Raw genomic sequence first — 18,475 nt, forward strand, 5'->3', positions numbered from 1 at the left:
TTTGGGTTTGAATTTCCTGACTGTAAATTCTTCCCCTCCAATACCCTGTGAAATTGACTTAAAACAGAGAAAAGGGAGTGAGCAAGAGAACCCACAAAGACAGATTGTGAAATTGAGCTGAATGAATCTGGTAATTTGTGGGGCCGGCACTAGGGAAAAGTGACCATGAAAACTGCTGGATTGTCATAAAAACCCAACTGGTTCACTAATGTCCTTCAGGGAAAGGGATCCACCATCTCATCTGGATCTGGACTCTGGCTTCTAAGGGAGAACAGGCAGACTTTGAGATGTGGGAGCATTAGGGGGCAAAGGAGAGGGATTTTATATATCCACAACTCAACCTAAACTTTGACAGAAACTTCCAAACCCTCAACTTCTACCATCTGGAAGAACCAGAGAAGCAGGTGTATATGAAAACCATCACTTCCAAGTTCCCCTCCAAGTTGAAACTGTCCTGACTTGTCTGACTCCTAGTACTGGATGAACAGAAATTTCCTCCAGTTAAATATCGTGAAGACCAAAGACATTGTCTTCAGTCCCTGCTCTAAACTATTCCATAGCCACTGACTTCATTCCTCTCCCTGGCAACTGTCCCAGGCTGGACAAGACTGGGCACAATCTCAGTGTCATGTTTCCCCCCAGCTGATCTCCTGACCACAGAACACTGCCTATTTCCACCTCAGTAATCTCACCTGCTTTGCCCCTGAGTCAGCTAATCTGCTTCTGAAACTCTCATCCATTCCACTCCCTAAATTTGACTATTCTAATTCATCCCACATTCAACTTCTCTGTAAAGCTGAGATCATCCAAAACTCTGCTACCCGTCACTACTCTGCTCACTGAGCTACTTAGGCTTCAGGTTGAGCAGTGCTTCAAATCTTAATACTTTTATCTGTTTCCAATTCTCTCCAAAGCTTTACCCACCCCTATTTCTGTCATCTCCTCCAGCCCCACAGCCCTCTGAGATCTCTGTGCTCATCTAATTCCGGTCTTTTCAGCATCCCCATTTTCAGTTCCTTCAGTGTTCGTGGCTGGGCCAAAGGCAAAAACTCACAATATCCCTCATGAAATCTCTCCACCTCTGTAACTTACTTTCCTCAATAAGACACTCTTTCAAACCTACCTCTTTGACCAAACTTTTGACTTTCTTCCCTGATATCTCTGTGTGTCTCGGTGTCAGATGTTGCTTTGTAAAGCTTCCATAAAACACCCTGGAATGTTTGCTTACATCAAAGGCACTATTTAAATGTAAGTCAGTGTTACAGACTTGGACACATATCACCGTTATAAATGTAAGTCAGTGTTACAGACTTGGACACATATCACCGTTATAAATGTAAGTCAGTGTTACAGATTTGGACACACATCACCGTTATAAATGTAATTCAGTGTTACAGATTTGGACACACATCACCGTTATAAATGTAAGTCAGTGTTACAGACTGGGACACACATCACCGTTATAAATGTAAGTCAGTGTTACAGATTTGGACACACATCACCGTTATAAATGTAATTCAGTGTTACAGATTTGGACACACATCACCGTTATAAATGTAAGTCAATGTTACAGACTTGGACACACATCACCGTTATAAATGTAAGTCAGTGTTACAGACTGGGACACACATCACCGTTCTAAATGTAAGTCAGTGTTACAGACTGGGACACACATCACCGTTATAAATGTAAGTCAATGTTACAGATTTGGACACACATCACCGTTATAAATGTAAGTCAATGTTACAGATTTGGACACACATCACCGTTATAAATGTAAGTCAATGTTACAGATTTGGACACACATCACCGTTATAAATGTAAGTCAATGTTACAGATTTGGACACACATCACTGTTATAAATGTAAGTCAGTGTTACAGACTGGGACACACATCACCGTTCTAAATGTAAGTCAGTGTTACAGACTGGGACACCCATCACTGTTGCTTCATCACTGGATGAAGATCCTCTCAGTCTTTACCTAACAGTTTTGTGGAAGCCCCTTCACCACACGGGCTGCAGCGGTTCAAGAACAAAACCCACCATCAATTTCTCAACAGGAAACTGGGGATTGGCAATATGAGCTGCCTTGCTACTGATTCCTATAAGCCCATCATAAATTAAAAGTATCTGCCTGTGTGAAATGGATTAACAGCTCCTACAGGAATCCTTGTTCCTCCCGCTCCCGGCCGCTCCCATTCAGACTCCAGGTACCGCGCTCACTCTCACTGAGGCTGCGCTCAGCCTGGAGCAACACTGCGCATGCTCCGCTCGGACAGGCGGCTTCCGGGGGCGGAGCATTCCTGCGCCTGCGCGTTATGGCCCTTCTGATGGAGATATGGCGTATTCACTCGCGCGGAGCATTCTGGGTCTCCTTATCCGCCATCATTCAAAAAGCGTCCGGAGGGTGAGAAGTCTGTTCCAGTACTTCTGATACAATCCGTTGTTTACACCGAGAGGTCCGACACTGTTGATGTTCCTGCCAGTGACAAGTCCGGGTTAGCAGCCGCCATCTTTATAGGGATAATGTGCAGCCTGGCGCATGCGCAGCCGCTATCTCTATAGCGGCAGGGCGCAGGCGCGGCCATCCTAGGACCGGATGCAGGAAGAAAAGATGTTGTGAATTTCTAACCTGGACTCAGTGAAACTTCCCTGGAAACTCCTTTTACAGGAGTTAGAACAGGAGGATTCCCAAGCGGGAACCTCAAACCAAATATCATGTTATGATCTGACAGTTACTCGATTCATCAGGACCTGAATATCATCGTCCTCTGAATGTGGAAGGTGAAATGTCTGTGGGCAAAGATTTCAGATATTAGAGAGACTGGGAAACTTTTAATGATCTTTTCAGGTTAAATTTGAGACCAATTCCATCGATCTCGTTGGGAATGTTGAAGAATTTGTTGCATGCAGACAAATTACCTCGTGTGCTTAAATAAACATACTTGGCAGCTAAAATGGGCAAACCGTTGAGCTGTGTTATTAGTGAGAGTTACAGTCCCAGTTTTGGGTAAAGTTTGTTGTCCATGTCGCAATTCATTCAGTCCGCCGTGTCCGTGATAACCAACTAGTAGTCATCCAGCCAGATCCCAATTTCCAGTTCTTGGTCTGTAGCCTTGCAGGTTACATCATTTCAAGTGTACATCCAAATACCTAGAGCCACAGAGCTATACAGCACAGAAACAGGCCCTTTGGCCTATCATGTCTGCCCCGGTCATCAAGCCCCTTTCTGCTCTAATCTAATTTTCCAACACTTGACCCGTAGCCCTGTATGCTATGACTTTTCAAATGTTCATCTAAATACTTCTTAAATGTTTTGAGGGTTCCCACCCTTTCAGGCAGTGAGCTCCATATACCCCCCACTCTCTGGGTGAAAAGATTTTTCCTCAAATCCTTTACCTTAAATCTATGTCCCCTGGTTATTGACCCTCCACTAAGGGGAAAAGTTTCTTCCTATCTACCCTATCTATTCCCCACATAATTTTGTACACCCCAATCAGGTCCCTCCTCAGCCTTCTCTGTTCTAAGAAAAATAACCCCAGCCTATCCAGTCTCTGAAACATCCAGCCGAGGCAACATCCTGGTGAACTTCCTCTGCACCCTCTCCAGTGCAATCAAATCCTTCCTACAGTGTGGCGACCAGAACTGCATACACTGCTCCAGATGTGGCCTAACTAATGCTTTATACAGCTCCATCATAATGTCCTTGCTCTTGTATTCAATGCCTTGACTAATAAAGACAAATATCCAATATGCCTTCTTAACCACGTTATACACCTGTCCTGCTGCCTTCAAAGATCTATGGACATGCACACAAAGGTCCCTCTGATCCTTTCTACTTCCTAAAGTCCTATCATTCTCATGTACTCCCTTGCCTTGTTAGTCCTCCCAAAATGCATCACCTCACATTTTCAGGATTAAATTCCACTTGCCACTGTTCTTCCCATCTGACAGCCCATCTATATTGCCCTGTGGTCTAAAGCTTTCCTCCTCGCTATTTCCCACACCACCGATTTTCATTTCATCTGCGAACTTCCTGATCATAGCTCCTAGATTCATGTCTAGATCATTAATGTACACTTTTTAAATGTTATGAGGCTTTCTGCATCTACCATCCTTTCAGGCAGCGGGTTACAGCTCCCCTCTGGGTGAAAAAGAATTCCCTCATTTCCCCTCTATACCTCCTACTTCTTTCCCCTCATTATGGACCCCTCAACCAAAGGGAATAGTGCCTTCCTATCCAATCTATCTAAACCCCTCATAATTTTATACATTTCCTTTAAGTCTCCCCTCAACCTCCTCTGCTCCAAAGAAAACAACCCCAGCCTATCCAATCTTACCTCAGAGCTAAAATTCTCCATTCCTGGCACATCTTCTTATATCCCCCCTGTACTCTCTCTGGTGTGATCACATCCTTCCTGTACTGTACACAGTACTCTAGCTCTGGCCTAACTAGTGTTTTACGCAGTTCAAGCAGAACCTTACTGCTCCTATATTCAATGCCTTGGCTAATAGGGATAAATATCCTGTAGGTTTTCTTAATCACCATATCTACCTGTCCTGCTACCTTCAGGCTCCAAGATCTCTCTGTTCCTCTACAATTCTCAGTATCCTTCCATTTATCATGTAATCCTTTGCCTTGTTTTCCCTACAGCTTTCTTCCTCATTATCAAACACACAACCATTTTTGTATCATCAGCAAACTTCCTGTTCATGTCCATTAGATTGGAAAATAGCAAATATAACTCCTTTATTCAAAAAGGGAGGGAGACAGAAAGCAGGAGGCTATAGATCAGTTAGCCTAACATCTGTCATAGGGAAGATATTAGACGCTATTATTAACAATGTTATAGCAGGGCACTTAGAATAATTCAAGGCAATCAGGAAGAGTCAACATGGAAATCATGTTTAACCAATTTATTGGAGTCCTTTGAAGGACTCACATGTGCTGCGGATAAAGGGGACGCAGTGGATGTACTGTACTTAGATTTCCAGACGGCATTTGGTAAAGTGCCACATCAAAGGTTATTACAGAAAATAAAAGATCTTGGTGTAGGGGGTAACATATTGGCATGGATAGAAGATTGGCTAGCTAACAAGAAGCAGAGAGTTGGCATAAATGGGTCTTTTTCTGGTTGGCAGAATGTAATGAGTGCTGTGCCATAGGGATCAGTGCTGGGGCCACGCCTATTTACAATTTATATAAATGACATGGATGAAGGAACCAGAGCAATGATCTCTAAATTTGCTGACAACACAAAGATAGGTAGGAAAGTTAATTGTGAAGTGGACGTAAGTAGGCTACAAAGTGAAATAGATAGGTTAAGTGAGTGGGCAAAGATCTGGAAAATGGAGTATAATGTGGGTAAATGAGAAATCATTCATTTTGGCAGGAAGAATAAAAAAGAAGCTTATTATCTAAATGGTGAGAGATTGCAGAGCTCTGAGATTCAGAGGGATCTGGGCGTCCAAGTGCATGAACCAGAAAAGGCTGATGTGCAGGTACAACAGGTAATTAGGAAAGCTAATAGAATATTATAGTTTATTGTGAGGGGAATTGATTACAAAAGTAGGGAGGTGATGCTTCAGTTGTACAGGGCATTGGTGAGACCACATCTGGAGTATTGTGTACAGTACTGATCTCCTTACTTAAAGAAAGATGTAAATGCATTGGAAGCAGTTCAGCGACTAATACCAGGAATATCTTATGAGGAAAGGCTGGACAGGTTAGGCTTGTATCCACTGGAATTTAGAAGAGTAAGAGGTGACTTAATTGAAACGTTTATGATCCTGAGGGGTCTTGACAGGGTGAATGTGGAGAGGATGTTTCCTCTTGTGGGAGAATCTAGTCACCTTTTAAAAATAAGGGGTCGCTCATTTAAGACAGAGATGAGGAGAAATTTTTTCTCTCAGAGGGTTGTGAGTCTTTGGAGCTCTCTTCCTCAAAAGGCAGTGGAAGCAGAGTCTTTGAATATTTTTAAGGCAGAGCTCGATAGATTCTTGATTAACAAGGGTGTGAAAGGTTATCGGGGGTAGGCAGGAATATGGGGTTGAGGTTACAATCAGATCAGCCATGATCTTATTGAGTGGCAGAGCAGGCTTGAGGGGCCGAGTGGCCTATTCCGGCTCCTAATTTGTTTGTTCGTATTTAGGTCTGACTCAATTATATAAACCACGAATGAAGGAGCCAACACTGAGCCCTGTGAAACCCCACTGGAAACAGCCGTCCAGTCACAAAATACCACCCATTAACCATCATAATCACTTCCTGCTGTTGAGCCAATTTTGGATTCAACTTGTAACTTTCTCTGGGATCCCATGAGTTTTTATTTTTCTGCCCAGTCTGCCATTTGGGACCTTGTAGATGTGGAGAAAATGTTTCCATTTGTCAGAGAATCCACAACTAGGTGCCAGAAATACAAGATAGTTACTGATAAATCCAATAGGGAAATAAGGAGAAATATGTTTACTCAGAGTGGTTAGAAAGTGGAACTCACAACCACAGGAAATGGTTATGGCAAAAAGCTGAGATAATTTCAAAAGGAAACTAGATGAGTACATGAGAGAAAAAGGAATAGAAAGATGAACCGAAAGACTGAGCTGAGTTAGATGGAATGGAAGGGGAAGCATGTGGAGTGTAAACACCAGCACACACTAGTTGGTCCAATGGCCTCTTTCTATTCTCTATTTTCTGTGTAATTCTATGTAAACTCTTTTTACAGGCTTGGGGTGTCAAAGGGAAACTAAAACCAATTATCAAGATCTGTCAGAGCCACTCAATTCATCAGGACCTGAATATCATCGGCCCTTGAATGTAGAAGGAGAAATGTTTGTCTGTTCTGTCTGAGGAAAAGATTTCAAGCATCAGCGTGACTGGAAAAGACACCCACACACTCGAGTGAAAGTGTTCCAGTGCACTGACTGTGGCAAGAGCTTTGACCAGTTACACAGCCTGAAAAAGCATCATACCATTCACAGTGAGGAGAAACTGTACACGTGTACTGTTTGTGGACAAGGCTTTAATTGATCACCTAACCTGGAGAGACACAAGGACGCCCGCACCATGGGGAAACCATGGAAATGTAGGGACTGTGGAAAGGGATTCAAATACTCATCCCGGCTGGAAACTCATCGACACACTCACACTCCGGGGAGACCGTTCCCCTGTTCCATGTGCCCAAAGGGATTCGCTCGGTCATCCGACCTTCTAAGGCACCAAATCACTCACACTGAGGAGAGGCCGTTCACCTGCTCCATGTGTGGGAAGGGATTCATTAATTCATCCGACCTTCGGATACACCAGCGAGTTCACACTGGGGAGAGGCCGTTCACCTGCTCTGCCTGTGGGAAGGGATTCAGTCAGTCAGCCCACCTGCTGGCCCACCAGAGAGTTCACACTGGGGAGAGACCATTCTCCTGCTCCGACTGTGGGAAAGCATTCATCCATTCATCCCATCTGCTGAGACACCAGCGAGTTCACACTGGGGAGAGGTTGTTTGCCTGCTCTGAGTGTGGGAAAGGGTTCACTCAGTCATCCCACCTGGTGAGGCACCGGCGAGTACACAAGTGACTGCAGGGGTTGGATTCTGCTGTTATTGCTGCAGTTAATCACATCCAGGACTGAACCATGTTCATTCTGAGAGTTGGTGTTCCTTTCTTCCGATAATAATTGCACTGATGTTTAATATTCTGGTTATATATCAAATAAATCAGCTGTGTTAAACTCATTGTTGTAGATTTTTGTTTTTCCCACCTGCGTGTTTAACATCACCTGGCTGGAGGTCAGAAAGGACAATCTGGGAGAGGATCATATGGCCGGAACAGAACTTCAACCTGGACACAGTCCAGGAGCACGATCACCATCCACATGTTGTCCCTGTTGGATAAAATCAAACACAGCGTTTATTCTCTGTCTTGTTATCTGACCTTTCCATTTTTTACTGTTTACACTGATCTCCATGGTAACACAGATATTGTGTTTCCTTCTCTTGTTACTGAATACTCAATCTAAGATTTGTTTCTCCCAATTTATGTAGAACGTCATATGGACCTTCCCAAGTAGCTCCCCAGACCGACCCCGTTTAACGATGTTTTTAACATGACTTCATCTCCCATTGAACAGTTAATGTAACAGGTGGGGTGTTTCTCCCTGGAGGTGTTGAGATGGGCAGCACCATCTTCTCCACTGCCTGTAGCAGGGAGATTGCTGAGGTTTGTTGGAGGTTCTGGAGAAACTGGTCCTGAGTCTGTTGAGTAGCCATGGGGTGTGGGACCTGGTGGGACGCACGATCTGGATTGACCGATGTGTCATGAGCTAAAATGAGCTGTGACCGGGGAGTGAACAGGAGTGGAGTGAATGATCATTAAGACACCAGGTGAGGCAGTGACCCAGTCATTGGGCTTGATCAGATCATCAGCTCCGTTCATGACAGCTTTTTCAGTGTCGTTTCTCCAGAGTGATTAAACATCTTGACCATCCCACTAGAGTCTGGGCAGTAGGGGATGCGGAAATGTTGTTCCACACCCACAAGATGACACAGCTGCTGTATTGCCTCTGCTGTGAAATGAGAATCATTATCACTCTATCCTTTTCAGAAAGTCCCATCTGGTAAAGATCTGTTCCCACAAAGTTTTAGCTGTAGTGACTGCATCATTCATACAGACAGGGAAAGCTTCAATCCACCATGTAAACATATTTATAACTACCAGGATATACCGGTCCCCTTCTTTTACTGAGTGTAATAGGCCTGTACAATCAAACTGCAATTTTTTCCGGGGAACATCATTCAGATGGGACATGTCCATTGGGACCTTTCATTTCACAGGTCTGGATTAATTTGGACACAGATGAGACACAGGTTCAGGTGGTGATGGACGTCCTGGTGCATTGAGAACTCAAGGAAAGAGAAACGTGCCCCAATTTGATCCACAAACAAAATTAATTATTTTCTGAGACATTAAGGTGTGACCCAATTCAAATTAGAGCCATTCTTGTGATAGGAATGTTGAGGCCACGATCAGATCACCAATCATCTTATTGAATGGCCGAGCAGGCCCGAGTGGCCTACCCCTAATTCATATGTTCATATCATGTATAATGGGGGAGACCTTACTTGCTGTGAGTGATGAGGGAAAGTCTTTCCTATTGTGCTTGGCCTCTTTGGCCATAATCACAAAGATTGTATTTTGGGTGGATCGCAAGGAATCCCCTCTGGAGCAGCTTTCCTAGTGAGTCAGTCTGTCTGGTTATTACCATCACCCTCTTCACTAGCCCCTGCTGCTGATGCACCTTCACCTTACAAATAGCAACTTGTCCTGGTCACTTACCAGCAATATCTCAAATCATTCGGAGTTTGAAATGGTGGGTGAGAGTTTTCCTTTTTGCTGTGGAGAGGCTGTGTTTTTGTTGCCAGAGAAGTAGGTTTACACTGAGGGAGTTACAAATAAAAAAGCTTTCAGAATAGTTGGTGGTTCTCTCAGTAACGCCTTGAAGGGCTGTGATCATAATAACCTCAGCTTTCTGGGCTAAATATTGTGATGGGTGTTTAATAGGATACAATGGCTGTCATGGGGAAGTAAAGACACAGCAGGAGTCTGATACGGTCCTTGTATTTTTTTTTTTTCATTCATGGGATGTGGGCTTCGCTGGCTGGATCAGCATTTTTGCCAATCCCTAGTTGCCCTTGAGAAGGTGGTGGTGAGCTGCCTTCTTAAACCACTGCAGTCCATGTAGTGTAGGTACACTCACAGTGTTCTTAGGGAGTTCCAGGATTTTGACGCAGTGATAGTGAAGGAACGGTGATATATTTCCAAGTCTGTGACGTGAAGGGGTACTTCTAGGGGGAGGTGTTCCCATCTATCTGCTGCCCTTGTCCTTCTAGATGGCAGTTGTGGGTTTGGAAGGTGCTGTCTAAGGAGTCTTGGTGAATTCCTGCAGTGCATCTTGTAGATAGTACACACTGCTGCTACTGTGAGTCAATGGTGAAGGGAGTGAATGTTTGTGGATGGGATGCCAATCAAGCGGGCTGCTTTGTCCTGGATGGTGTCAAGCTTCTTGAGTGTTGTGGGAGCTGCGCATCCAGGCAAGTGGGGAATATTCCATCACACTCCTGATTTGTGCCTTGTAGATGCTGGACAGGCTTTTGGGAGTCAGGAAGTGAGTTATTTGTCACAGAGTTCCTAGCCACTGACATGCTCTTGTAGCCACAGTAGTTATATGGCTAGTCCAGTTCAGTTAATGGCCAATGGTAACCCACAGTATGTTGATAGCGGGAGATTCAGTGATAGTAATGCCATTGAACATCAAGGAGCGATGGTTGGGTTCACTCTTGTTGGAGATGGTCATTGCCTGGCACTTTTATGGTGCGAATTTTACTTGCCACTTGTCAGCCCAAGCCTGGATATTGTCCAGGTCTTGCTGCATTTGGACATGTATTGCTTCAGTGTCTGAGGAGTTACAAATGCTGCTGAACATTGTGCAATCATCAGAAATATCCCCAATTCTGACCTTATGATGGAAGGAAGGTCATTGATGAAGCAGCTGAAAATAGTTGTGCCGAGGACACTACCCTTAGGAATTCCCGCAGTGAAGTCCTGGAGCTGAGTTGATTGACCTCCAACCACCAAAACCATCTTCCTTTGTGCTAGGCATGACTCCAACCATAAGACCATAAGACGTTGGAGAAAAAGTAGGCCATTCAACCCATCGAGTCTGCTCCGCCATTCAGTGAGATCATGGCTGATCTGACAATCCTCAACTCCACTTTCCTGCCTTTTCCCCATTACCCTTGATTCCCTTACTGATAAAAATGTGTCTATCACAGCCTTGAATATACTTAATTATCCAGCCTCTACAGCTCTCTGCGGTAAAGAATTCCACAGATTCACTACCCTCTTATAGAAGATAATTCCTCCTCATCTCTGTCTTAAATGGGTGACCCCTTGCTCTGAGATTATGCCCTCTGGTCCTAGCCTCCCCCACAAGGGGAAACAACCTCTCAGTATCTACTCTGTTAAGCCCTCTAAAAATCTTATACGTTCCAATAAGGTCCCCTCTCATTCTTCTAAACCCCAATGAGTACAGGCCCAACCTACTCAACCTCTCCTCATGAAAAAATCCCTCCATACCCGGGATCAACCTCGTGAACCTTCTCTGGACTGCCTCCAATGCCAGTATATTTTTCCTGAGATAACGGGACCAAACTGTTCACAGTATTCTAGGTGTGGTCTAACTCGTGCCTTGTATAGTTTTAGCAAGCCTTCCCTATTTTTACTCTCCATTCCTTTTGAAATAAAGGCCAACATTCAATTTGCCTTCCCTATTACCTGCTGAACTGATATGTTAGCTTTGTGGGACTCATGCATGAGCACTCCCAAATCCTTGTGTCCTGTAGCTTTCTGCAGTCTTTCTCCATCTAAATAATATTCAGCTCCTCTATTCTTCCTGCCAAAATGCATAATCTCACACTTTCCCACATTATATTTCACGTACCAAGTTTTTTTTCCCACTCACTTAACCTGTCTATATCCCTCTGTGGATCCTTTGTGTCATCCTCACCACTTGCCTTCCCACCTATTTTTCTGTCATTTGCAAAGTTGGCGATAGTACATTCACTTCCCACATCTACGTCATTAATATATATTGTAAAAGATTGTGACCCCAGCACTGAAAGGAAGTGGCTGCAGAGATAGTGGAGGCATTGGTCAAAATATTCCAGAACTCACTGGATTCTGGGAGGGTCCCAGCGGATTGGAAAACGTCTAACCTGATGCCCCTGTTCAAGAAGGGAGGGACTATAGGCTATACGCCAGTCAACCTAACATCTGTAGCTGGGAAAAAGGTAGATTCCATTATTAAAGAAGAAATAGCAGGACATTTAGAAAAGCTGAACGCAATCAAACAGAGTCAACATGGTTTTGTGACAGGAAAATCATGTTTGACAAATTTTCTAGAGTTCTTTGATGATATAATAAGCGGAGTTGATAAAGGGCAACTTTAGTGTATTTAGATTTCCGGAAGGCATTCAACAAGGTGTCACATAAAAGATTATTGCTCATGATGGGAGCTCACGATATTTGGGGGAATTGATTGAGGATTGGTTATCACACAAAAGACAGGGAGTCATGATTAATGGGTCTTTTTTCACGTTGGAAAGATGTAACTAGTGGAGTGCCACAAGGATCAGTCCGAGGGCCTCAATTATTTATGATCTATATTAATGACTCGGTGGAGGGGGCAGAGTGTAATGTGTCCAAACTTGCTGAAGATACAAAATTAGCTGGGAGGGCACGTTATGATGAGAACATGAGGAATCTTCAAGAGGATATAGATAGGCTGAGTGAGTAGGCAAAAGCTTGGCAGATAGAGTTTAATGTAGGAAAATGTGAGGTTAATGTACTTTGGTAGCGAGAATCAAAAGGCAAGCTATTATTTAAATGGAGACAGACTCCAAAAAAGTGCAGCACAGAAGGAGTTGGGTGTTCTTGTGCATGAAACATAAAAAGTTGGCACGCAGGTTCAGCAAGCGATTAGGAAGGCAAATTGAATTTTGGCCTGTATTGCTAGGGGGTTGGAGTTTAAGAATAGGGAAGTCTTGTTTCAACTGTATAGGGTGTTGGTGAGGCTGCACCTGGAGTACTGTGTACAGTTTTGGTCCCCGTATTTAAGAAAGGATATACTGCCATTGGAGGCAGTTCAGAAAGATTCACTCGGCTGATGCCTGACATGAAGGGGTTGACTTATCAAGAATGGCCAAACAGGTTAGACCTTTATTTATTAGAGTTTAGAAGAATGAGGGGTGATCTTATTGAAACATAAAAAATTCTGAGGGGGCTTGACAGTGTAGATGTTGAGAAGATGTTTCCACTAGAGGGGGAATCTCGAACTAGGGGACATAGTTACAGAATAAGGGGTCTTTAAAACTGAGATGCGTAGGAATGTCTTCTTTCAGAGGGTAATGAATGTCTGGAATTCTCTACCCCAGAAAGTTGTAGAGGGTAGATCACTGAAAGTATTTAAAGAGGATGGAGATAGATTTTTGAAATACCGGGGAGTTGAGGGCTATGTGGAACTGGCGTGAATGGGGAGTTGGGGCCTGGAGCTGATCAGCCATGATCTTATTGAATGGCCTATTCCTGCTCCTATTTCTTATGTTCTTATGATCCATGTGTCACTCTACTAGTTACAGGTCGCCATCCTGAAAATGTGGCCCTTATCCCAACTCTCTGTCTTCTATTAGTTAGCCAATCCTCTATCCATGCTAAAATACTACCTGCAACACCATGGCCTCTTATCTTAATAAGTGGCCTTATGTGTGGTGCCTTATCAAACACCTTTTGGAAATCCAAATATATTACATCCACTGGTTCCCCTTTATCTATCGTGCTTGTTACCTCCTCAAAGAATTGTAATAAATTTGTCAGGCATGATTTCCCCTTCATGACGCCTTTCTGACTCTGCTTGATTATATTATGCATTTTTAAATGCTCTACTATTACATCCTTTATAATATACTCTAACATTATCCCAGTGAGGGAGGTTAAGCTAACTGGCCTTTTTTTTGTCTCCTCCCTTTGTGAATACAGTGGAGAGTTTTCCCCCGATTCCCATTAACTCCAATATTCCGAGTGCTCCTTGATGCCGCACTCAGTCAAATGCGGCCTTGATGTCAAGGGCAGTCACTCTCACCTCATACTGCAACATCACAGGCAACTGGTAGTTGTGAGGCTGCAATCTTTTAATGCCTTTGCTTTGTAACTCAATAATTCATCTACTCCATCCCACTCGGGATACTCCCTTAACTTGGGCTTTATTAATAATGTCACTGTGATATGTGGGGTGTGCAGAATTATTGTAATAAACTCTACCAGGTACTCTATGGGCTTAACTAACCAGTGAACGCTTGATATTGGCTCAGGACACTGGGCCAGTGATCTTTCCACGGAGGTGAATGTTCCTGAGAATCACCCAACTGAAAAAGCTTTTCCATTCAGCTCCTGCATCACTGCAGCGGATATACATTGTTCTGACAGTGCCAGCAGGGCTGTGGAATTAATTGGATAGATCTTCCAAAGAGCCAGCACAAGCATGATGGGCGAAGTGATTTTCATCTGTTCTTTTGGAACAGTGAATATTCCTCATCCCGTGATGGAGAGAGGAACCAGTGACTATGGGATTGAACGTAGCTAGAATCAGCACCTTCAGGGCAGGAGAGAGACGTGGGAACAAGTGGCAAAAGCTTTAAAAACTCAGTATATTCCTACAAGAGAGAAGCGGTTTAAATCACTTTGAGCAATTCGAGTATGGAAGAGCATTTATTCACGAGGATTCATGTGTGTCTTTTTATTAATTGATCTCAATTATTTTCTTTCCCCTCTGTGGGTTTAATGGTGCTGCTATTACCCAACATTCCCTGCGGATGTGAATATGCCCTATGAACACTCCAGGAGCCCAGTACGCAGGCGCAGTGCTGGACTGTATCTGGAGCATGCGCAGTGTCACTTTGATCAGTGTCCTGCAAGTGCGGGAGAGGATTTTTTCAGCGGGTGAGATTCGATGGGGCGGAGGGAGGAATGGAGCCTGGAGTCGGTGTCGGGAGGGAGCGGCGGCTTCATAAACACCTGACGTAGGCCGCAAATCGGGAATAAGACTCTGCAAGTCCCGCGTTTTCAGCTCTGGGGCTTTTTCCCGGAAATAGGCCCAGTTTAATGGTCGCCATCTTGGTTCAGTGGCCGTCTTGGTGACGGAACAGAGCATGGGCGGGGCTTCAGGGCGCCGGTGACCAGGAGAGAAAATCATTGGCTCATTGATTTTATTCTCGCGCTGCGCACAGGAGATGGCGACTGTCCCGGGTTAATTACCGCCATCGTTTGAAGGGCAATGTGCTGCTGGGCGCACGCGCTGCCATCCTAACAACATAAGAATAAGAACATCAGAACTCGGAGCAGGAGTTGGCCTGTCGGCCCATTGAGCATGATGCACCATTCAATGAGATCATGGCTGATCTGATTGTGGTCTTAACTGCACTGCCCGCCCCTCATTTTGATGCTTAGATGAAAAATTTGTCTAACTCAGTCTCAATTAGTCTTTTGGTAGCACAGAACTTGAGTGTTGCTGAAAAAAGAGACATGTGGAAGCTTTTCGTCTTGTACTCATCGGGGCACTTCGCAAGAATACCAATGTAAGGAAAAACAACTATATATGCTGTCTGTAGAGAGAATGCTGATTGGTTGGCAAGTGGACTCTGATTGGTAGAGGCGTTGCTATGCAAAATGCACTAGTGATGGTGACTGACAGTTAACTGCCAAGCATTGTTTGAAATTGAAACCAGACAGTTTGACCCTGATTGGTCAAGGCATTGTCCTGAGGAATGAGTCAGCAAATGGCTGTCACTTATTTTGTTTAGCTGAAACAGGTGCAATGTGTGTATATGTTTTTCTGTCTGCAAAGAACAGAGCCTTATTAATATATGTAGCTTCCGGTATATGCAAATGCACCACACTGCAAGCCCAACTGAGAATCTTAAATTGGCTGTCAATGTAATTCTTAGCACACTGATGATTATTTAGCAAATGTTGTCCAATCGCGGAATCACATCTAATATTGGACACTGTTTTTGAGCTTTGCAAACACAGGCTGGTTGGGTATGTTTGCAATGCTTGGCAGTTAACTGTCAGTCACTATCACTGGTGCATTCTCCATTGCAACGCCTCTACCAATCAGAGTCCACTTGCCAACCAATCAGCACTCTTTGCATACAGTGTATATAGTTGTTTTCCCCTTATATTAGTATTCTTGTATTCATCTTCCTGATCAGTGCAAGATGAAAAGCTTCAACATACCCTTTTTTTTTAGCAATACTCAACGTTGCATCTATTCAATAACCAAACCTCCACTCCTTGCTGGGGAAGAGAGTTCCACAGGCTAATAGATGCCTGAGAGAAGAAATTTCTCCTCATCTCAGTCAAGTTTATTGAAAACATTTTAAAAATTTGTGCCTCCTTGTTCTATCTTCTCCCATGAGGGGAAAAACCCTCTCAGGATCCACCCCATTCAGTGCCCTCAGAATCTTACAGGTTTCAATAAGATCACCTCTCATTCTTCGAAACTCCAATGAATACAGACCCACCTTGCTCAACCTTTCCTCATGAGATAAAACCTCTCATGCCAGGAATCAGCCTAGTGAACCTTCTCTGAACTGCTTCCAATGCAGATATGTCCTTGCTTAAGTTATCTTGGACCAGGTAGCAGAGGGAGAGAATGTTGTCTATTTCTATCCTGGACTGACAGTGACGGATTCTGGAAACCCTTTTTACAGGGGTTAGAAGGGGAGGATTTACACACAGCAAACTCAAATAAAGAGAAATGTTTGTCTCTTCTGAATTTCTACCTGCATCTGACAATTATGGCTTTTGTAATCTTCTTTTACAGAAACCTAGAAGATTTGAAGCCTGTAAGATTTTTCTCTGACTCCAGTGCTTCTGATATCTTTCCAGCTACAGGCTCCAGCAGGAGATTTTAAATTTGAAAACAGTGAAATTGTTTTAGGGGTGAGTATTATTGAACATTCATCGACAATTTAGAGCTCTTAGTGCTGCGCTGTGGTCCCATGGCTCTGGGGCTGGTGTGGCTCCTTTACTGTGGATCTGAATCCATGTCCATCCATTGCTCTGTTTCACCCTTACCCTTCACAATCACCTCTCTACCGTTGTATGGATCCCTCTGCCTCTAATGATGGGTGTATTTTAACCATGTTTGGTATTTTACTGTTATTTTCACCAACTGTGTCTAAATGAGGTTCCACTGCTGCCCATCCCCCCAGCTATTCACTGCTGATTTACCAGCTTTATCTTCCCATGGCCAGGAATTGTTTTTCCTGCACTAGAGATCATTTCTCTCCCACTTCTGAGCTTATATTGACTGTCAAATTCTGCTTCATTTGTATTCCCCATAATTCATTCTGTACATCCTGAAATGTTAACTGTTTCTCTTTCCACAGTTACTGCCTGACCTGCTGAGTATTTCCAGCACTTGCTTTTTTTCTTTCAGATTTCCAGCAGCTGCAGTATTTTGCTTTGGTTTTATTGCAGGCATTTCTCACAGAACTGAGTCTGGGAACAGAGATGAACCAATTAAGAATGGATTTGTATTTGGGTGGGTGTTGATTGGAGAGGTTGGTCCCTGGCCTCCAGTGTTAGTCTTTTTCATGCAGCCATAGAATGATTACAATACAGGAGGCCATTTATCCTGTCATTCCTGTGCTGGCTCTGTGCAACCGCAGATCAGCTAGTCCCACTCCCTGCCCTTTCCTCATAGCCCAGCTTTTTCACTTCAGGTACTTATCCAATTTTATTTTCAAAGCCTTTGCTGTAACAGTTTGAGTTGGAGTGGAGATGGAGGAGAAGCTGCTAGGTTTAAACACAAGGACCCAGCAATTTCCAACGTGAAATTGTCAAAGGGAGGTAGGTTCTGGGGAAGATGAGGTTGTTGAGCAGACACTGGCCATGAAATGTAAAAAATCATTGTTTTAGGAACAAATATTTCTGTAGATGCTTTTAATCTATTCTACAAATGCATACTTAAAAAATTTATTCTGGGGATTTGGGCGTCACTAACAAGACCAACAGCAGATATTTCCCATCCCCAGTTACCTGTGGAGAAGATGATATTTGACCTTCTTGAACCACTGCAGTCCGTGTGGTGAAGGTGCTCCCACAATGATGTTAGAGAAGGAGTTACAGGTTATTCACCAGTGATGAAGAAGAAACAATGATATATATCCAAATCAATAACAACAATCTGTATTTATATTGCAACTTTAATGTAACAAAATGTTCCAAGGCATTTCCCAGAAATATTACAAAGCAACATTTGACACTGAGCCACATAAGGAGATATTAGGGCAGGTGACCAGAAGCTTTGTCAAAGAGGTAGGCTTTAAGGAGTATCTTAAAGGGGGAAATTGAGGTAGAGAGGCAGAGAGGTTTAGGGAGGAAATTCCAGAGCTTACGGCCTAGGCAACTGAAGGCACAGCCACCAAAGGTGGAACAGTTAAAATAGGAATGCTCAGGAGGTTGGAATTAGATGAGCACAGATATCTCAGAAGGTCATGAGACTGATGGAGGTTACAGAGACAGGGAGGGGCCAAGGAGGAATTTGAAAATAAGGATGAGAAATTAAAAATTTAGATTCTTCTTAACCAAGAACCTTTGTCGGTCAGCGGGCACAGGAGTGATGGGCGAGGAAAACTTGGTGTGAGTAAACACAAGGGCAGCAGAGTTTTGGATAGCCTCAAGATTACAGAGAGGTTGAATGTGGGAGGCTGGCACGGAGTGCCTTAGGATAGTTAAGTCTAGAGGTAACAAAGGAATGGATGAGAGTTTCAGCAACAGGTGAGCTGAGACTAGGGCAGAGTTGGGCGAAGTTACTGAGGTGGAAACAGGCCGTCTGGGTGATGATGAGGATGTGTGGTTGTA

At 43.8% G+C, this 18,475-nt stretch overlaps 1 protein-coding gene across 1 annotated transcript; it reads left to right on the top strand.

Annotated features, from left to right (window-relative positions):
* Positions 1-2,506: 2,506 nt before the first annotated feature.
* LOC144674389 (uncharacterized) lies at positions 2,507-7,721 on the top strand. Its single transcript, XM_078535787.1, has 2 exons — positions 2,507-2,785; positions 6,724-7,721. Exon 2 carries the CDS (start codon positions 7,065-7,067, stop codon positions 7,569-7,571), a length of 507 nt encoding a protein of 168 aa, XP_078391913.1. The 5' UTR covers positions 2,507-2,785; positions 6,724-7,064; the 3' UTR covers positions 7,572-7,721.
* The last annotated feature ends 10,754 nt before the right edge of the window (positions 7,722-18,475 follow it).

Source organism: Cetorhinus maximus, unplaced genomic scaffold, assembly GCF_964194155.1.
Source record: "Cetorhinus maximus unplaced genomic scaffold, sCetMax3.hap1.1 HAP1_SCAFFOLD_650, whole genome shotgun sequence".
Taxonomy (NCBI): domain Eukaryota; kingdom Metazoa; phylum Chordata; class Chondrichthyes; order Lamniformes; family Cetorhinidae; genus Cetorhinus; species Cetorhinus maximus.

What these genes read in the sequence shown, in the direction of transcription:
- LOC144674389 (XM_078535787.1), top strand. Translation starts at nt 7,065, where the DNA reads ATGGGGAAACCATGGAAATGTAGGGACTGTGGAAAGGGATTCAAATAC.